This window comes from Atractosteus spatula, chromosome 8, assembly GCF_055471065.1.
Source record: "Atractosteus spatula isolate fAtrSpa1 chromosome 8, fAtrSpa1.hap1, whole genome shotgun sequence".
NCBI lineage: Eukaryota > Metazoa > Chordata > Actinopteri > Semionotiformes > Lepisosteidae > Atractosteus > Atractosteus spatula.
The window spans coordinates 156,975-176,654 of record NC_142713.1 but is presented as its reverse complement, the minus strand read 5'-3'; the positions used below and the strand labels follow the sequence as shown (position 1 = coordinate 176,654).

The window sequence follows — 19,680 nt, the reverse complement described above, 5'->3', positions numbered from 1 at the left end:
AGCTGAAGTATCCCATAACTCCTGGCTCTGTTGTTACAGTCCAGCTTCTCCTAACTCTAAAGGTCACCTCCTGGTATTCCTAGAGCCTGTGACTGGGCTGTGTCAGTGTGCTGGACTCCAGAGGGACTAGAAGAGTCTAGAGCCTGTGACTGGGCTGTGTCAGTGTACTGGACTCCACAGGCACTAGAGGAGTCTAGAGCCTGTGACTGGGCTGTGTCAGTGTGCTGGACTCCCCAGGGACTAGAGGACTCTAGAGCCCTGTGACTGGGCTGTGTCAGTGTACTGGACTCCACTAGAAGAGTCTAGAGCCTGTGACTGGGCTGTGTCAGTGTGCTGGACTCCCCAGGGACTAGAGGACTCTAGAGCCCTGTGACTGGGCTGTGTCAGTGTGCTGGACTCCACAGGGACTAGAAGAGTCTAGAGCCTGTGACTGGGCTGTGTAAGTGTGCTGGACTCCCCAGGGACTAGAGGACTCTAGAGCCCTGTGACTGGGCTGTGTCAGTGTGCTGGACTCCACAGGGACTAGAAGAGTCTAGAGCCTGTGACTGGGCTGTGTAAGTGTGCTGGACTCCCCAGGGACTAGAGGACTCTAGAGCCCTGTGACTGGGCTGTGTCAGTGTGCTGGACTCCACAGGGACTAGAAGAGTCTAGAGCCCGTGACTGGGCTTTGTCAGTGTGCTGGACTCCACAGGGACTAGAGGAGTCAGTGGACAGGACAGTGTGTAGTCAGTGGTCAGGGGTGTGGGGCAGTGTGTAGTCAGTGGTCAGGGGTGTGCGGTCAGTGTGTGGTCAGTGGTCAGGGGTGTGCGGTCAGTGTGTGGTCAGTGGTCAGGGGTGTGGGGCGGTGTGCGGTCAGTGTGTGGTCAGTGGTCAGGGGTGTGGGGCAGTGTGTAGTCAGTGGTCAGGGGTGTGGGGCAGTGTGCGGTCAGTGGTCAGGGGTGTGGGGCAGTGTGTAGTCAGTGGTCAGGGGTGTGCGGGCAGTGGTCAGGGGTGTGGGGCAGTGGTCAGGGGTGTGGGGCAGTGTGTAGTCAGTGGTCAGGGGTGTGCGGTCAGTGGTCAGGGGTGTGGGGCGGTGTGTGGTCAGTGGTCAGGGGTGTGGGGCAGTGTGTAGTCAGTGGTCAGGGGTGTGCAGTCAGTGGTCAGGGGTGTGGGGCAGTGTGTAGTCAGTGGTCAGGGGTGTGCGGTCAGTGGTCAGGGGTGTGGGGCAGTGTGTAGTCAGTGGTCAGGGGTGTGGTCAGTGGTCAGCAGTGCAGGGCAGTGTGCGGTCAGCGGTCATGTGCTCACCTGCCCCGGTCGTTGATGGCGAAGACCAGCAGGAACCCTTCTCCGGAGCGCATGTACTGCTCCCTCATCGCCCCGAACTCCTCCTGGCCGGCAGTGTCCAGGACTGAGAGAGAGGGGACAGTTACTACCAACAGCACACCGCTGACCGAGCCGACCGCCAGGACACACACTTACTGTCTAATCGGGTCAGCCGGCCGTCCACCGACGTGATCTTCGTGTAGGAGTCTTCGATAGTGGGATCATAGTCCGAGACGAAGTAGGACTGCAAGAGAGACAGAGGAAGAGGAGTGAACACACGCTGACCGGAAAGCGGACAGCTACTGACCCTGGACAGCTACTGACCCCGGACGGAGGGGTCCGCTGACCCCGGACAGCTACTGACCCCGGACAGAGGGGTCCGCTGACTCTGGACAGCTACTGTCCCTGGACAGAGGGGTCCACTGACTCTGGACAGCTACTGACCGGACAGAGGGGTCCACTGACCCCGGACAGCTACTGACCGGACAGAGGGGTCCGTTGACCCAAGAGAGGTACTGACCCCGGACAGAGGGGTCCGTTGACCCAAGAGAGGTACTGACCCCGGACAGAGGGGTCCGTTGACCCAAGAGAGGTACTGACCCCGGACAGAGGGGTTTGCTGACCCAAGAGAGGTACTGACCCCGGACAGGTACTGACCCTGACAGACCAGCCCAGTGGAGGAGTAGCGAGTGAGTAATTAACACACTCCAGGCCAGTGAGTAACAGCTGAGTAATACTCCACCCACAGTGGTCATCGGTGTCTGCTCACTCCTGCAGGCAAGTCCCAGCGCCTCCCAACGCCTGACCGCGCCCACGCAGCACAGAACCAGCGCCTGACCAGCAATCTGCTCCACACCTTCGGAAACCTGACTGGACCACACCGCTGTGCACTGGGACTTGTCCACTGGGCTGTACTGTGCTTTTACCCTGATCTCACTGGGCTGCACTGCGCTGTACTGTGCTGTACTGTGCTTTTACCCTGATCTCACTGGGCTGCACTGCGCTGTACTGTGCTTTTACCCTGATCTCACTGGGCTGTACTGCACTGTCCTGTACTGTGCTTTTACCCTGATCTCACTTGGCCTTTACTGCACTGTACTATGCTTTTACCCTGATCTCACTGGGCTCTGCTGAGCTGTACTGTGATTTTACCCTGATCTCACTGGGCTCTGCTGAGCTGTACTGTGATTTTACCCTGGTCTCACCGGGCTGCACTGTAACCATGAACGCACTGTGTACCACGATCTTCCGGTGCAGCCTTGCTCAGTTCTCAGACGGGCCTGTCCCGTCTCGGAATCCGACACGGACCAGCGCCCACCCCTTCCTCCCAGCTCACTCAGCCACGCACACGCACGCAGGGCTGTCACGCCCGGACCTGCCCGGCTCGCACCCGGACCCGGACTCGGACCCGGAGCCGCCAGCCACGCTGGCGGCGCCTCGCGGCCGGGCTCACCTGGATGAACTGGATGGTGAGCGCGCTCTTGCCCACGCCGCCGCCCCCGACCACCACCAGCTTGTACTTCTCCTCGTCCGTGGGCGGCTCTCGAGACATGTTCGGGGCCGCCTGGCGCTCGAGCCCCCCTCGCCTCGCCTCCTCGGGCTGCCGGTGCCTCGCGCAGCCTCTTCCGCGAACTTCGGAACTTCTGGGCGCTCCGGCGCGCGACGGGACTCGGCTTCTGCCCTCGAGCTCCCTGGCGTCCCGGGTGCGAGTCCGTCTCGCTCTCCGCTACACGGGAATATGGCCGCTCCTTCCGCACCTTTCCAGCTCTTTGAAAAACTTCACGGCCCGAGGCGACCCTTCCTCTCGTCTCCTCCCCGCCCGCCGTCTCTCATTCCGAGCAGAGACGGGCTGGGTGAGGGGAAATTAAACTGGTCATTAATATTCATGAGGGGGCGGGGCGCCCCACCTGGCCCGGGCCGGAGAATAACCGAGGCTTATGCATATCCAATGAAGGGGCGTGGCTTCCGTCGGGGGGCGGGGCGACGCGGCGCCGAGCCTCAGGGACAGGCTCGTTAATATTCTATGAGGGGGCGGGGCGCCGGAGAGGCCCCGTGACGCGGCTCGGTGAGAAGCCGAGTGACTCACGCGGTGTGTTCTGCCTTACATGGAGACGGCCGCGAGCGGGGGTGAGGCCCGCTCGAGCCGCGGCGGGTCCTAGCGCGTGCCTCAACTGGCAATCCGCGGCCCGAGTGTCGCGAGTGTTTCAGCGTCCCGCGTGGGGCTGTCGGAGCTCAGGCGCTGTGCGGGGCTCAGCCCGTCCGGCCTGGGCTGGCAGAGCGCCGGACTTCCTCTTTCCCGAGCCGGGCCGAGCCGGGCCGCTGCTGGGACAGGAGGTGGCGCTGGTGCTCTGCACACGAGTCTCCAGTGAGACTGCGCTCCTGTCTCCTGTCCTCTGTCTCCTCAGTGTTGGTCAGTGTGCTGCAGTGTCCAGTGCTCAGTGTCAGTGTGCTGCAGTGTGTCCAGTGTCCAGTGGTCAGTGTCAGTGCGCTGGAGTGTGTCCAGTGGTCAGTTTCAGTGTGCTGCAGTATGTCCAGTGTCCAGTGGTCAGTGTCAGTGTGCTGCAGTATGTCCAGTGGACAGTGTCAGTGTCCAGTGGTCAGTGTCAGTGTGCTGCAGTCTGTCCAGTGGTCAGTGTCAGTGTGCTGCGGTGTCCAGTGGTCAGTGTCAGTGTGCTGGGGTGTCCAGGGGTCAGTGTCAGTGTGGTGCAGTGTCCAGTGGACAGTATCAGTGTGTCCAGTGGTCAGTGTCAGTGTGCTGCAGTGTGTCCAGTGGTCAGTGTCAGTGTGGTGCAGTGTCCAGTGGACAGTATCAGTGTGTCCAGTGGTCAGTGTCAGTGTGCTGGAGTGTCCTGTGGTCAGTGTCAGTGTGGTGCAGTGTCCAGTGGACAGTATCAGTGTGTCCAGTGGTCAGTGTCAGTGTGCTGGAGTGTGTCCAGTTGGTCAGTGGTCAGAGTCAGTGTGCCGGGGTGTCCAGTGGGCAGAGATTGGGGCTCTGCGCTCAAAGCCATGGCGAGTCTGGAGAAGGCCGAGCCCAGCAGACGCTTTATGAAACACAGGCGCACTGAGGTCCTGCGCTCGAGTCACTGCAGCTCTCTGCACAAAGCAGGGGCGGAGCCGGGAATAACCAGACAGGAACAGGCAGAGATTGTGCAGACTTGGCGGTTAGAAGGGAAACGGCTCCACCCAGTGGCCGGCGGGCAGAAGTACACCTGCAGGGCAGCACGGGCTGGACCAGGGCGCCGAGCGCAGATCCAGCTCTCCCCCAGGAAGACAGATAGAGACTCCTCTCACTCCTGCCAGCCCCACCTGGGAGACACACAGCAGCTGCACTGTCTTGTGTAACAGTGCAGTGTGTTGTGTAGCAGTGCAGTGTGTGGCGTGTTGTGTAGCAGTGCAGGGCGCGGCGTGTTGTGTAGCAGTGCGGTGTGCGGCGTGTTGTGTAGCAGTGCAGGGCGCAGTGTGTTGTGTAACAGTACAGTGTGCAGCGTGTTGTGTAACAGAGCAGCAGCCCCTCCACACACACACAGCGAGATCCTCGCACCACGACTCGGACAGACCCCGTACAAAACACCCCGTCTTTATTAAACATCTCCTCACGAGCACAAGCAGACCCGCGAGCCTGGCGGGAAGACGCCACACTGGACCGCTCCAGGACCGGCCCGCAGGCCGCAGGGGCCGGAACACCCCCCTCGGGCGGGACCCCAAGAGTCTGTGCAAAAAGGTTAACCCCACGTCGGGGCGTCAGTGTCCAGTCCTGCGCCAGTGCGCCCCCCTTCTGCAGGCGACCCGAATGGCCTCGTCCGCCACTAAACCAGCCCCAGAAATCAATCAATCAATCAATCAATCAGGATGAGGGGTTCACCAGCACGTCACCTCCTCACAGCCGCACCGCTCCGCACCGCGATGACCTCTGACCCCGGCTGGCCAGGTGCCGCTGGGCGAAGACCTGGTGCTTGCAGCTGGGCGCCCCCAGGACGAGCAGCCGGGGGCTCACTCGGGGGCGCAGGGGGCTCCCCAGCTCCTCCTCAGCCTCCGTCACCCTGGTGCCCAGGAAAGCCCCCAGCAGCAGCCGCTCCCCCCAGCCCACCAGCCTGGAGACGGCCAGGTTGAAGGGGGAGGCCGGGGTCTTGGGGTCCCCCTGGTCCTCTCGGGCCTCCTCGGCCACGGCGCAGCCCGTGAGCGCCCCCCGGTGGCCGTCCGGGACAGGGGCGGCCAGGGCGGGGGGAGCAGAGAGGGACAGGGTCAGGCTCCGGCGCCTCTCAGCCTGGGAGACCTCAGGCCCGCCCGGCTCTGGGTCGCCCCTGGAGCGGCCGGGTCGAGCCGGGGGCCCGGTCTGGGGCAGGCTGGGGTCCGTCTGCGGGATGGGGGGCTGGATCCCACCGGGTCCCGCACTGACCGCCGGCGGACAGCCAGGGGGTCGTGGGGTCCTCTCCGTGGACAGGAGCTGGGGTCGGGGCGCCTGGCTTTCCTGTGGCTCTCGAGCGGCAGGGTGCCCGATTGGCGCCTGGGGGCTCGGCTGGGGCGGGCCTGCACCCCGGCGCCCGGTCCTGTTCGGGGCGGGAGAGAGGGAGAGCGAGCGAGCGGAGGAGCAGAGGCAGTCGATGGGCGTCTCGCTGCCCAGAGAGAGAGACGGGGGCTCGTTCGGGGTGTCGGGGGCGCTGGGGGCGTCGTCCCTAGAGAGGGAGTCCGAGCTGCGTGCAGGTCCGGGGGCGTCAGTCCCTCGCTGGGGGACCCGGAGCTCCAGGTTAAGGTTGACGCGAGTCGGTCTGTCGTAGTGCATCATGGGAACCAGCCGCCCACTGCCCGAGAAAGTGGTGTTGCTGTTGTCGTGACCGAGGTCACTTCCTGCAGCAGGAGGGTGCAGATTTTGATTGGTCAGGTTGGTCGGAGACGGGCTGGGCGCTCTGCTGCGATTGGCTGGCAGCGCACCGGGGCGGGCCAGCATGCTCTGGAAGTGCTGCAGCTGACCCAGGAAGTTGAAGTTGGGCGAGATGGAGGGGCGCCTCTCCTTCACAAACCTGCGGAGAGAGACAGAGTCACCGCTGCTGCACAGGCAGAATGAGACAGACAGACAGACACGCTGACTCGGACAGGGACAGAACAGAGAAGGACACAAGGTGGCAGGAAGACAGAAGGACTGACTGACCGGTAGGCATCGTCCAAGCCGAGTCCCAGGTGGTGCATGATGTAGGCGACAGCGAGAGCTGGAGACCTAGAGACTCCGGCCACACAGTGCAGCAGCACAGCTCCTCTCTGAGAGCGAGCCTGGTCTGAGAGAGAGAGAGGGGGGTTAATCTGGACACACTGACTGGCTGGGCTGTAGAGTGACAGGGCGGAGGAAGAGGAGCAGGGTACCGATGAAGGCCAGTGCGGCGGGGATCCAGGGGAGCAGCTGGTCGCTGAGCGAGTCGTCGATGGGAATGCGCAGGAAGCAGGACGGCGGCAGGAAGGGGGGCTGTGGACAGCAGCGGCTCACACTCAGGACATGAGAGATCCCCAGAGTGGACAGGCCGTCCTGCGGGAGAGGAGAGCGTTATCCCACACCGCTGCAACTGACCGGGCACACTGACTGACCACACACTGGCCACCTCTCCCACTGCAGCTGACCACACACACTGACTGACCACACACTGGCCTCCACTCCCACTGCAACTGACCACACACTGACTGACCACACACTGGCCTCCACTCCCACTGCAACTGACCACACACTGACTGACCACACACTGGCCTCCACTCCCACTGCAACTGACCAGGCACACTGACTGACCACACACTGGCCACCTCTCCCACTGCAGCTGACCACACACACTGACTGACCACACACTGGCCTCCACTCCCACTGCAACTGACCACACACTGACTGACCACACACTGGCCTCCACTCCCACTGCAACTGACCACACACTGGCCTCCACTCCCACTGCAACTGACCACACACTGACTGACCACACACTGGCCTCCACTCCCACTGCAACTGACTGGACATGCTGACTGACTCCACACTGGCCTCCACTCCCACTGCAATTGACCACACACTGACTGACCACATAGCCGGCCCTGACTGGCTGGACAGTAGTGGACGCTGGAGGGCTCGACCCTTGCAGACTCACCTTGGTGACGTCCCTCTGGGCTCCCAGGTACAGGTGGGGCAGGAGAGGGGACAGGGCGGGTCTGTCGGCGTCCTGGTACATCACCATCCTGCGGGGTCACTGCGGGGTCAGTGACAGGAGGGGTCAGGCAGGAAACACACACCAGAGCTCCACTCACACCAGTGGGACAGATTCACCCCCGCTCTGCCCCCAGGGGTATTTCCTGTTTTCACTTCCTCTGATCTGTCCCTCCTCCTCCTCCTCTCAGAGTAAATTCACCCCTCGTCAACCACCCTGAGCTGCTGTCTTCCAGACAGCTCTGGCCAGACTGCAGAGCTCAGCCAGACCGGACTCTGATCCGCTCCTGGTTTTACACTGTGGTCAATCAGACTCCTGGCGCACAGCACTCTGATCCGCTTCTGGTTTTACACTGCGGTCAATCAGACTCCTGGCGCACAGAAGCCTGATCCGCTCCTGGTTTTACTGGTTTACCAGTCAATCTAATTCACCAGCACAAGCGAAGCGGATCAGACAGCTCCGGACTGGAGGGTGGCTGAACACACGGTAACCCCTGGCCTGGATCGGGTTGGCGCTCATCCCTGCAGTGCTGTCGGGCCGCCGACAGGGGGCAGGGCGCTGCGACTCCAGCAGGACCTCAGCTGCTTATAGCCCCGCGAGTTCAAACCTGCTTGCAAAACCATTCATTTCCATCACTAACCCAGGACAGTGCCGACAACAGCAGTAATCGCAGCGAAAGTGATTCGGTCTGCGTAGCGACTCTGGACCGGACCGGACCGGACCGATATGACCACAGTATCGACCTCAGCGGGACTGTATCTCCCCCCTCCCGTGGACGGAGCACCAGTGACAAGCCGCGCACGATCCGCGGGACTCACCGTGGGGCTCCGGTGCGCGCGGCGCGGGGCTGAAGGAGTCTGCGACAATCCCACAGTGGGCCCGTCCTGCCCACGACACGCAGGGCGGGAAACCACAACTAGCCCGCCGCCCAAAAGGGTGCAAGAAACTCGCCAGGTGAGGTCTCTCTCTCTCTCTCTCGAGTAGCTCAGCAGCCCAGCCTGCAGGTCCGACACGGGCTGCGGGCAGGGTCCGAGCGCGCAGGACACAGACACGGGCTGCGGGCAGGGTCCGAGCGCGCAGGGCAGAGACACGGGCTGCGGGCAGGGTCCGAGCGCGCAGGGCAGAGACACGGGCTGCGGGCAGGGTCCGAGCGCGCAGGGCACAGACACGGGCTGCGGGCAGGGTCCGAGCGCGCAGGACACAGACACGGGCTGCGGGCAGGGTCCGAGCGCGCAGGGCACAGACACGGGCTGCGGGCAGGGTCCGAGCGCGCAGGACACAGACACGGGCTGCGGGCAGGGTCCGAGCGCGCAGGGCAGAGACACGGACTGCGGGCAGGGTCCGAGCGCGCAGGGCAGAGACACGGGCTGCGGGCAGGGTCCGAGCGCCGGCGGTCCCACAGTCCGGCTGAAGAGGGAATCAAGTCTGCAGGCAGGGTCCGAGCGCGCAGGGCAGAGACACGGGCTGCGGGCAGGGTCCGAGCGCGCAGGGCAGAGACACGGGCTGCGGGCAGGGTCCGAGCGCCGGCGGTCCCACAGTGCGGCTCCAGTAAAGCGCTTCGCTCCCGCTCTGTCAGTGAGAGTACGAGTCCCGCTGTCTGCGCCTCCGGAGGGTTTTATACGGCCGGTACCTGCGCCAGGCAGGGCGATGAGGTAATGCAGCTCAGCGCAGCTAAAAATAGCGCAAGGCTGATGTCATCCCCGGCCAATCAGCGCGCTGCTTCTGCCAACCCCCCCCCCCCCCCCCCCGCCCCCCCACGCGCCCCGAGAGGAATCCCGCACACGCGCGAGGCCAGCACGAAAACAAAACACCCCCAGCCTCGGCTCGCGGGTCCCCACGTCCTGCGGTCGCCATGGCAACAGAGCATCTCTCTCTCTCTCTCTCTCTCTCTCTCAATTCAGTTCAAGGTGCTTTATTAGCATGACCGATGGGTACAATCAGTGTTGCCAAAGCAAATAAAAATAATAAAATTAACATGGAACAAAATAAAAAATAAAAGTAAAATAAAATCTACAGACATTTACAACAGAGACATGTCATAAAATATTGACATATACTGTAAAAATATTGAGCATTATTGGGAGACAGGCTCTCTATCTCTCCCTAATGGAAACACGGACACAGCGCGCCTCATCAATGCGCGATAATCACGACAGTCACCCACACCTCTACCGCGCTGACAAAGCACCTCCAGTTCTGAAACACGAAGCCCCACCGGGAAAGAGCCGCAGGACTGGAAGGAAACGACAGGGCTGAAGTAGGGTGGTAATTAGCTCAGCTTGAAAACAACATCCTCCTGAGTGCGGGTGGGTTCTGCGCCCCTGGAAATCAAACACCAGCTGTAGTTCTGTGCTGTTCTGTGGAGCAGGGACAGCGTTTCATAGGAATGTCCTGTGGAAGAAGGCAACTTTTATAACAGGACTGTCCTACTGTACTGGGACTGTAGCTCCTATTGTAACAGGACTGTTCTACTGTACTGGGACTGTAGCTCCTATTGTAACAGACTGTTCTACTGTACTGGGACTGTAGCTCCTAATGTAACAGACTGTTCTACTGTACTGGACTGTAGCTCCTAATGTAACAGACTGTTCTACTGTACTGGACTGTAGCTCCTATTGTAACAGGACTGTTCTACTGCACTGGGACTGTAGCTCCTATTGTAACAGACTGTCCTACTGTACTGGGACTGTAGCTCCTATTCTAACAGACTGTCCTACTGCACTGGGACTGTAGCCCCTATTGTAACAGGACTGTTCTACTGTACTGGGACTGTAGCACCTATTGTAACAGGACTGTTCTACTGGACTGGGACTGTAGCTCCTATTGTAAAGCCCTAACACATTCAGCTGACACGTTCTCAAAGTGAGACCGCACTAAAAATACCGTTAATACAACCATAACACACAAGAGCTCCGAACTCGATCCTCGGTCCATGCTGCCGGCTCTCTCGCTGCATTAAAGACAACACCAACCCTCCTGACCGCCTGCACTACCGCAGCCCTGCGCGCAAACAGCTGGCGAACCTCGGCTCAGGAAGATGACGACATACGCCCCGACAGTCACCTGCACGGCGATTGGCTGCTCGGCCCTCTCCCCGCCCCCGCCGGCTGCTCAGCCAATGACCGTTCGGGTGACGGTCGGGCCCGGCAGGCTCCTGGCGCACATCTCGGGGAAGGCGAGGCGGCGCCGTCTCCCGGGCGGCCGCGCCGGACTGCGCCGAGGATGATGCGAAAAGCATCAACTTTTTCATTTTTCAAAATGTTTATTTAAAGGTGACTAAAATGGCCTTTTCTGTCTCTGTTTAATATTTTTATTCACTGTGCTTGTTTCTTGAGTACGAACTGCCATCTGCACCACAGAAAAACCTTCCCTTTGCCTCGTCTGTCCTGTCAGTAAAGCATGGCGATTCACAGTTTGTTCTTAATCACTTTCAGTTTAATTCTTCTTTTATTAAAAAGAGATCTCACCTGGACGGGACTGGAAATGTCACAGAGCCCACTATAAGCTAAGGAAATGGATGGGTTGTTTGCTGTATTGAAACACATGTTGAATAAAAGGGATTTTGCTTCTACCATCAGTGTCCGGAGAGAAGCCAGGGTATCGACTTCAACACCAGGGCTGGGCAGCTTGTTCCCCACCCCCACCACCCTCTGTGTACAGAAGAGCCTCCTGTCCTGACTGGAGGAGCTCGTCCAGCTGTGTCTGGAGAGAAGCCAGGGTATCGGCTTCAACCACAGGGCTGGGCAGCTTGTTCCCCACCCCCACCACCCTCTGTGTACAGAAGAGCCCCCTGTCCTGACTGGAGGAGCTCGTCCAGCTGTGTCTGGAGAGAAGCCAGCATATCGGCTTCAACAACAGGGCTGGGCAGTTTGTTCCCCACCCCCACCACCCTCTGTGTACAGAAGAGCCCCCTGTCCTGACTGGAGGAGCTCGTCCAGCTGTGTCTGGAGAGAAGCCAGCATATCGGCTTCAACAACAGGGCTGGGCAGCTTGTTCCCCACCCCCACCACCCTCTGTGTACAGAAGAGCCCCCTGTCCTGACTGGAGGAGCTCGTCCAGCTGTGTCTGGAGAGAAGCCAGCATATCGGCTTCAACAACAGGGCGGGGCAGTTTGTTCCCCACCCCCACCACCCTCTGTGTACGGTAGTGCCTCCTGTCCTGACTGGAGGAGCTCGTCCAGCTGTGTCTGGAGAGAAGCCAGGGTATCGGCTTCAACAACAGGGCTGGGCAGTTTGTTCCCCACCCCCACCACCCTCTGTGTACGGTAGTGCCTCCTGTCCTGACTGGAGGAGCTCGTCCAGCTGTGTCTGGAGAGAAGCCAGCATATCGGCTTCAACAACAGGGCTGGGCAGTTTGTTCCCCACCCCCACCACCCTCTGTGTACAGAAGAGCCTCCTGTCCTGACTGGAGGAGCTCACCCAGCTGTGTCTGGAGAGAAGCCAGCATATCGGCTTCAACACCATGGCTTGTACAGAAGGGCCCACTTTTCTCGTTTCTTTGAAGTATTTTATTTAAGGAATTTTGAACATTTTAACAAGACCAACAATAACTAAGAAACATAACAAAACAATACTAAATTCTGAAAAACACCAAAAAAAGAGAGAGGAATAAACAGCGTCCAGACGAAAAACCAACAGCTCCAGCCTGGTGATGTCTTGTGGAGATTAGAGCTGAGCTGGAATCGATGATGAAGTGACCTCAGAATGGCTGGGTTTGCGAAGCAATCAGGGATCTGTTTTTCAAAACAGTCAAGAAAGGTGAGTGCCTGTCCTCCTCCGCTGTCCTAGTGGAGATCATGTCATCGAGCCCGCTCTTGAAACAGGCCACAGCCATTCTGAACATCAGTGCTGGTTGATCTTCCTTGGTTAGCCTGAGAGTTGTCTCTGGACCACAGGAGCGCCAGTTAAGAATCTGGGGTTCCAGCATATTCTTCCCAAACACTTCTGAGTACCACTGCAATATGCCTGGGACACAGCCAGCGAGGTGAGAGAGAGCCTTCAGCAGATCTGTCCTCTCGCATACCGGGGAGACCGGAGGACATGTCCTGTTCAATTCTGTTTTATCCTAATGCAGTCTAACATCGACAGAGCACCAGTGAAAGCTGCTCGAACCCTCTACCAGGGCCTGTCGACGTCGCACATCTCGCTTGGCAAAGTGACTGAACTGTAAATAACGAAGGAAGTGTGACTTTTAAACTTCTCTCAGCCTCAGGTGCACAGCCTTGTGGCTTCCACCTAGAAGGCTCAATAATTCGAAATGTTTAACGGCGGGCCTGACGAGCTGGTTTTCTGCCCCTGGTTTTCTGTGGCTCTGAGACGAGATGAAGGGGCTGTGTTGGACCGAGCTGGAACAGAGCCCCAGTGACCCTCCAGTCTGCTCCAGTCTGCCTGCTCCAGCTCGGAGCCGTGTTGTACAAGTGGGGTCGGTCCTGGGTCGGACCTCTGGTTCATGGGTCTGTGCGCACGGAGACTTCTCCCCAGTTTAACCCTGACGTGCTCAAGGCAGAGTCTGTTTCCGAGGCAGCAGGAACACAAGCAGAGACCTGGGCGGAAACATCCGCTCCCTGCTGAGGGACAGACGGGCTGAGATCATTCTTCATTCATATTTCTGAAGAGGGGTCTCTGTCCCCCAGGTGAGAGAGTGAGGGGGTCTCTGTCCCCCAGGTGAGAGAGGGAGGGGGTCTCTGTCCCCCAGGTGAGAGAGGGAGGGGGTCTCTGTGTCTCCGAGGTGAGAGAGTGTAGGGGTTTGTATAGGGGGCACTAGTACTCAGAGCCATGGTCTTAGAAAGCATGTTATCTGTCTCCTGTACCTGCTCCCTTTCAGACCATCTAAAGTCCAGTGGCACAGGGACTGACTGCTGACCGACTGGACACTCAGTGAGAGGAAGGGGTTAATTTGGACACAACTGTTAATTTGGGCTTCTTGATTGAAATCTTAGGGGGTGGGATAGAAATCACTCTGTGAGCTGTGGGTTTGTAGTCAAGTGACAGAGTGGAATCACATTTCATTCCCCTGAATGATGAAAACAGACCGAACTGCTGGAGCTCTTGTTTCTCACCCAGGACAGAAGAGACTTGCAGGTGGGACAGGGTCACACTGTCTCCTCGATTTCCAAACCTGAACCCGGGGTAGAGGGGCTCCGTGAAGGAGGTCTGGACTCTGTACAGGAGGGTCACTGTGTCTCCAGAGACGCTATAAAATTCCAGAGTTCCAGCCCTGTGATCCACATACACCCCTATTCTGGAGGAGGGAAGGACAGGTACTACAGTTTCTTCATTATTGTGCCTGAAAGACCAACTGGAACCAGAGCAGCACAAACTCCAGGACTTGACATTGTGTCCAAGATGACAGTCAACACCCTCCCCTTTCCTGCTGAGTCCTTTATATGTGACCCCTATATCAACATCAACCCCTCTCCACTCCACCTCCCAGTAACAGCAAGTCCCAGACAGCCCCTCTCTGCACAGCACCTGGAATTCTGAATCAAATCTCTCGGGGTGATCGGGGTACTGCTGGGGCTCCCTGCTCCAGGTCACCCTCCTGTTCCCCTCAGACAGACAGAGGTGTCTGTGCGCTGTGTTGGGGTCCAGTGTGAGCTGACAGGCATCTGATTGGAGAGAAGAGGACAGTCAGAGGACAGACAGGCAGAACAGACCAATCCCTGAGCATAATCCACTAGAGTCCCGCCCCCACAGCCCAGTAAGATACACACTGGGGTTTCTGATTGGAGAGAAGAGGACTGTCAGAGGACAGACAGGCAGAACAGACCAATCCCTGAGCAGATCTCCACTAGAGTTCCACCCCCACAGCCCAGTAAAGATGGACATATGCATAGGTCTGAATGAAGAATGTACAGCATATGTAATAAGAACATTTCTTTTTGTCAATCTCCATTCACACTGCTATCAGCTTAATTAAAGAGAAAGAGAGGCCCTTATTTGCCGTATTCCTGGATTTGTGTATCTGGATCTTTGGCTATATGTTTGTCTCTATGATTCGCAGTATGGAAATGTATTGTAATAGTTTGTATTTGTATTGGTAAAAAGATTGTGAATGAATGTGTCAGTGAGCGTGTGCTTCTCTCCTCTGTGCTCTGATGTCCTCAGTGTGGACAGTTACAGTGAAAAAACACTCACAGTGTAAAAGCTCTGCTCTGGTCCTGTGCTCTGGAGTCTGCAGACTGTAGACTTCACTGACTGTGGAGACAGAGACAGACAGACACACAGATTAAACCATGTGAATGAATCCAGGACACAACAGGATTCTTTCACTCCTACTGAGAGAGACTGAGCACCTTGAACATCTGTGATCAACAGGGCCCAAGTCAGTACAGACAAACGGGCTTTGTAATGAGCACCTGGGAAAACAGTGAAGTCAGCTGATCTCTAGGAAGACGCCAGTGTATTTCTCCTCTAACCTGTCCTGGAGATCTTGACTGATTCCTCCTTGCAGAAGTTCTCCAGTCGCTCTTTCAGTCCAGAGACAGCTCTCCTCACAGCCTCAGGAGAGAAGTGGGGTCTGACAGGGATGCTGGTTGAGTCTCCAGCTCCAGGAGGGACACGGACAGACTGGAAATTCTGCAGCAGGGAAGAGAGAGGAGTTTCCAGTCAAACACACTGGGCTCCAGCACACATTCCTGGGGAGAAGCCAGGAGCAGCTCCATTGGAGAGCTCTGTGTGAGAGACTCCCTTCTGGACTGCAGAGAGTCCCAGAGCAGTGCTGTTACCTGGATGAAATGGATGTGATCCTCTATGTGTGAGAGCTGGCTCAGCTCAGCTTCTCTCCTCCTCAGCTCAGTGATCTTCTGCTCCAGTCGCTCCAGGAGTCCTTCAGCCTGACTCACTGCAGCCCTTTCTTGAGCTCTGATCAGCTGTGTGAGCTCAGAGCGTGTTCTCTCAATGGAGCGGATCAGCTCAGTGAAGATCCTGTCAGTGTCCTGTACTGCAGTCTGTGCAGAGCTCTGAGTGAGGAGACACACAGTGGATTATCACACAGGACAACACTAAAGCTACATTCTACTGTGTGTGGTGTTTCCTCAGGGTACTGGTGTGTCCAGTGTCCAGCTGTGGGAATGTGTGTCAGTGTGTCCACTCCTCTGGTCAATACCCACTCTGAGTGAGTCCACAGCCTGTCTCAGCTCCTGCAGCTGCTTCTCTCTCTCCTGGAGTCTCTGCTGGGTTTGTCTCTGTATCGCCCCCAGCTGCTTCTGTGGAGAAACAGAGCGGTTTTCTATTTTCAGTACGAACTGAAACATTATGAAATCTTGTAGAGGGAAATCCCTCAATTCAGTGACTCAGGGCGCAATAGTAGAAGAGAGATTGTCAGACAGAGATGTCTCGTTTCCTTTAAGTGACTCTCGCATTTCATTTTGACTGAGCTTTGTCAATTAAAGGCTCTTTAAGTGTCCGGGATCCTGAACCCAGTCATGGGAGAGTCTGGTTTACAGCGGTCTTGAATTCATGGCTGTTTGTGCTGGATGATGATTGTAAGAAGCTGCAATCTGTGGTACGCTTCATAATGAAAAACACACTCTGCAAATACTTATTATCATCTTTCCATACGTACATCTGTAGTAAACTAATTTATTAGGCACCTCTGTGATTTTCATCAGTTCCCTGCTGCTCTAAAATGTTTCAAAACAAAACTCTGCACTACATGTTTCTGATGAGCTGAACTTGATCCTTTCAATGTTCTGAGAGCAGCTCAGCAGACAAGACAGGACACAGGACACCAGTCCATCGCAGGGTGAGCACACAGGGTGAGACTCAAACACACACACACTCACAGAGACACACACTCACACAGAGACACACATTCACACACACACACACACACACACACACACAAGATACACACAAACTCACACACACTCAGAAAGCACACTTGGACTCACAGACTCAAACACACATACACAAACACACACTCATACATAGACACGGAGACACACACAAACACACACTCAGATACACCCATGCACAGACAAATACTGTACACACAGACACAAACACTCACAGACACACACTCACATAGAGTTGAGTTCAGACACAGACACACACACAGAGACACACAAACACACACACTCACAAATAGACATACACACAAATACAAAGATGTAGACATACAATCAGATAAAGACACACAGAGACACACAGAAACTCAAAAACACTCAGACACAGACACACTCAGATGCCCACGGAAACACACACAAAGAGACACAGACACAGATAAAGGCATGCACATACACTCACACACACAGACACACAAACACAGCAGGATTATATTGTAGAACTTAATTATCCCAGACAGCTTGTTTCTGGACTCTGGGAGGAAACCAGGGCACTGAGGAAAAGCCTATTTCATTATGAGGTGAATATGCAAACTCGAACCCAGGACCCAGGCGCTGAGTCAGACGCCCTGAGTGCCCAGACTCCAGTTCCAGTTTCCTCAGTACGGTCCTGTGCTGTACAGGAGAACCTACACCTCTGTGTACAAGGTGTTCCAGTTCATCTTACCCGCCTCTCATTCCTGTACCCGGGGTCAGAGGGCACCGCACACGTGCAGAGAGATCTGCCTGAGTGAAATTCTTCCTTGTTCTGACTCACTGCTACACAATGCACACACATAACAAACTGCTGCCAGAAACATATCAGCAGCTTCTGAAACCTGTGAAATCTGCTGAAACTCATGCACCCGTTTTCATAATGTACCAGTACAGGGTCACAGGACAGCTGAAGTCACAGCAGGCTACAGGCACAAGTCAGGATGCACCCTGGACAGGTCCATCACAGGGAACACACACACAGAAACACTCTCACACAGACACGCACACTCTCACACAGACACACAGTCTCACACAGACACACACTCTCACACAGACACGCACACACTCACACAGACACGCACACACACACTAGGGCCAATTTTTCCAGAACCATTTCACCAGGCAGCCTGTCTTTGGACTGTGATAGGACACCAGAGCAACCCGAGGAAACCCACATGAACACGGGGAGAACATGCAAACTCCACACAGACAGTACCCCAGGAGCTGAACCCAGGGCCTCCGGGCTGGGAGGCAGCAATGCTGACCTCTGTGCAGGCCTACCTCATACATCTGGTGTTTGTAAATACTGTAATTGGATTGAAATTCTGAAACAATAAGGTAGCAGTCTGACTTCCCAGTGAGGGAGAAAACATACTTTTCTAGCAGTGAAGCTCTGCACAGGCTGTTAATCAAGTCACAGACTACTCCTCCCACAACAGCCCCATCACACTCGTAATAGCCCTCTACACCCAGTTACAGTGTCCTCACCTGCTTCTCAGTCCTCTCTGCTGCAGCTGAGACTGAATCATGGCCTCTGTGCTCATCAAATGTACAGATCAGACAAACACACTTCTGATCAGTACGGCAATATAGCTCCAGTAGTTTGTCATGACTGGAGCAGATCTTCTCCTGCAGTTGTCCTGTGGCCTCAACCAGCTTGTGTCTCTTGAAGGCAGGAGCTTCACAGTGAGGCTGGAGGTGAGTCTGACAGTAAGAGGCCAGACACACCAGGCAGGACTTCACAGCTCTCACCTGTCTCCCAGTGCAGACATCACACAGCACATCTCCAGGGCCAGCAGGACTGGGAGCAGGAGGAGGACCACTGAGCCCTGTCTCCTTCAGTTTCTCCACCACTTCAGCCAGCATGATGTTTCTGCCCAGAACAGGCCTTGGGGTGAAGGTCTGTCTGCACTGGGGGCAGCTGTAGACTCCAGTCTGATCATCCTGATCCCAAAAGTTCTTAATACAGCCCATACAGTAACTGTGTCCACAGGGAAGAGTCACTGGATCCTTCAGGATGTCCAGACACACTGAACAGCTGAACTGGTCTTGATTCAGTAAAATTCCACCTTCTGCCATTTTACTGCAGAGAGAAATGCACAGAGCGCAGAGTGCGAGAGATTCTGAGAGTCTGCTTCAGCAGAAACGAAACTTATCTCTGTGTGACTTCCTGGAAATGCCCAGAGCGGCAGGGGTGTGGTTAATGAAAGGGGTGTGGTTTACAGGGGGTGTGGTCTTGAGTTGAGTGCAGGCAGAGAGGGGACTGCTCAGATTAAAGGAGAGGAGACATATGGGTTTATTTCTGTTAATTAATCTGTATTTACCTGAGAGTAACAGCCCAGGCCATCAGAACCGCAGTACAGAATCACAGGTACAAACTGCCTGAGAGAGAAACAGGGACAGGAAAGGGAGAGACTGAGAGCAGGAAGTAGCATACAGAGCACAGACATAATGTACCAGAGAACCACACAGGAAACAGGAAACACAGCGAGAGAGAGAGGAGATCACAGAGAATCAGTCTCTCATTCTTAACCACACAGGAAACAGGAGACACAGTGAGGGAGAGGAGATCACAGAGAATCAGTCTCTCATTCTTAACCACACAGGAAACAGGAGACACAGCGAGAGAGAGAGGAGATCAGGGCTCCGCACTGTACTGTACTGTGAATTTGGTCAGGGACATTAGTGAAAGCTGGGATGTACTGTTCTTCAGTTGGAATGACTGTATTTACAGCAGCTTGAACACTCCTCTTCTTTCATTCCTAGTGTGAGTAAAGGAAAGACATGCAGGACTATAAGGTCTGTGAGGAGATGGACGTTAACGGGACAAGAGGCCTGGCGGTCAGTGTGACACTCCCTCGCTCCTCTGAGATGCCACAGAGCCCGACTTCCTTCAGGCTGGCCAGTCCTGTCTGGAGCTGCTCGAGCCAGCTCGTCCTCCCAGCGACACGTACAGCATCACTGGTGTTGCCCTGAGCTGCGTCTCCCAGGTGGGGTTACTGGTGCAGAACAATCGCTGTGTGTCTCCCAGCTGGGGTTAATGGTGCAGAATGATCACTGTGTGTCTCCCAGGTGGGGTTACTGGTGCAGAATGATCACTGTGTGTCTCCCAGGTGGGGTTACTGGTGCAGAATGATCACTGTGTGTCTCCCAGGTGGGGTTACTGGTGCAGAATGATCACTGTGTCTCCCAGGTGGGGCTGTGCTCCTTTGCAATGAAAAGTGCTTCTCCAGTGAGATTAATTATATGAATGAATTTTGTGTGTAATAGTTGAAATGTCTGAGAGATCTGTCAGAGAGATGACCGCAGGCCGATGCAGGGTGATGTAACTCTTATCTCCCACGTGAGGAGGGTCTGTCTGACACTCCTCTGCCGAGCTGCGGTGTT

The 19,680-nt window shown here is 56.4% G+C and overlaps 4 protein-coding genes across 5 annotated transcripts in view; 1 reads left to right on the top strand and 3 right to left on the bottom strand.

Moving 5' to 3' along the window:
* LOC148828922 (ATP-sensitive inward rectifier potassium channel 11-like) overlaps positions 1-488 on the top strand; it is a 2,967-nt gene extending 2,479 nt beyond the window's left edge. The window contains exon 4 of the mRNA XM_088923531.1: positions 462-488. Within this exon, the coding sequence (XP_088779657.1) occupies positions 462-488 (27 nt within the window). The remainder of the gene's footprint in view (positions 1-461) is intronic.
* A 792-nt stretch (positions 489-1,280) lies between these two features.
* Positions 1,281-3,132, bottom strand: LOC148828921 (ras-related protein R-Ras-like). Its single transcript, XM_088923530.1, has 3 exons — positions 2,756-3,132; positions 1,459-1,546; positions 1,281-1,387 (listed from the first exon to the last, which is right to left on the bottom strand). The coding sequence occupies exons 1-3, from the start codon at positions 2,852-2,854 to the stop codon at positions 1,281-1,283; spliced, it is 294 nt and encodes a 97-aa protein (XP_088779656.1). The 5' UTR covers positions 2,855-3,132.
* A 1,733-nt stretch (positions 3,133-4,865) lies between these two features.
* Positions 4,866-9,079, bottom strand: LOC148828920 (uncharacterized). Its single transcript, XM_088922682.1, has 5 exons — positions 8,291-9,079; positions 7,416-7,514; positions 6,658-6,817; positions 6,449-6,572; positions 4,866-6,320 (listed from the first exon to the last, which is right to left on the bottom strand). Exons 2-5 carry the CDS (start codon positions 7,500-7,502, stop codon positions 5,180-5,182), a joined length of 1,512 nt encoding a protein of 503 aa, XP_088778808.1. The 5' UTR covers positions 7,503-7,514; positions 8,291-9,079; the 3' UTR covers positions 4,866-5,179.
* A 2,885-nt stretch (positions 9,080-11,964) lies between these two features.
* LOC148828919 (E3 ubiquitin-protein ligase TRIM16-like) lies at positions 11,965-18,634 on the bottom strand. Of its 2 annotated transcripts, XM_088922652.1 has the most exons (7): positions 18,618-18,634; positions 17,782-18,376; positions 15,583-15,678; positions 15,199-15,432; positions 14,890-15,049; positions 14,609-14,668; positions 11,965-14,079 (listed from the first exon to the last, which is right to left on the bottom strand). In XM_088922652.1, exons 2-7 carry the CDS (start codon positions 18,370-18,372, stop codon positions 13,346-13,348), a joined length of 1,875 nt encoding a protein of 624 aa, XP_088778778.1. In that variant the 5' UTR covers positions 18,373-18,376; positions 18,618-18,634; the 3' UTR covers positions 11,965-13,345. The 2 variants fall into 2 exon arrangements, with proteins under 2 accessions (XP_088778778.1, XP_088778779.1); XM_088922653.1 differs by lacking the exons at positions 15,583-15,678; positions 18,618-18,634 and having other exon boundaries at positions 17,782-18,412.
* Positions 18,635-19,680: the final 1,046 nt, after the last annotated feature.

What these genes read in the sequence shown, in the direction of transcription:
- LOC148828921 (XM_088923530.1), bottom strand. Translation starts at nt 2,854, where the DNA reads ATGTCTCGAGAGCCGCCCACGGACGAGGAGAAGTACAAGCTGGTGGTG. An exon ending in TCACCATCCAGTTCATCCAG is followed by an intron (nt 1,547 to 2,755) that starts GTGAGCCCGGCC and finishes TCTCTCTTGCAG; the next exon opens with TCCTACTTCGTCTCGGACTA. An exon ending in CCGGCTGACCCGATTAGACA is followed by an intron (nt 1,388 to 1,458) that starts GTAAGTGTGTGT and finishes CCTCTCTCTCAG; the next exon opens with TCCTGGACACTGCCGGCCAG.
- LOC148828920 (XM_088922682.1), bottom strand. Translation starts at nt 7,502, where the DNA reads ATGGTGATGTACCAGGACGCCGACAGACCCGCCCTGTCCCCTCTCCTG. An exon ending in CCCAGAGGGACGTCACCAAG is followed by an intron (nt 6,818 to 7,415) that starts GTGAGTCTGCAA and finishes CCTCTCCCGCAG; the next exon opens with GACGGCCTGTCCACTCTGGG. An exon ending in GGCTTGGACGATGCCTACCG is followed by an intron (nt 6,321 to 6,448) that starts GTCAGTCAGTCC and finishes CTCTCTCCGCAG; the next exon opens with GTTTGTGAAGGAGAGGCGCC.
- LOC148828919 (XM_088922652.1), bottom strand. Translation starts at nt 18,372, where the DNA reads ATGGCAGAAGGTGGAATTTTACTGAATCAAGACCAGTTCAGCTGTTCA. An exon ending in AGGCTGTGGACTCACTCAGA is followed by an intron (nt 15,433 to 15,582) that starts GTGGGTATTGAC and finishes CTCCTCACTCAG; the next exon opens with AGCTCTGCACAGACTGCAGT. An exon ending in AGTCAAGATCTCCAGGACAG is followed by an intron (nt 14,669 to 14,889) that starts GTTAGAGGAGAA and finishes CTGTCTCCACAG; the next exon opens with TCAGTGAAGTCTACAGTCTG.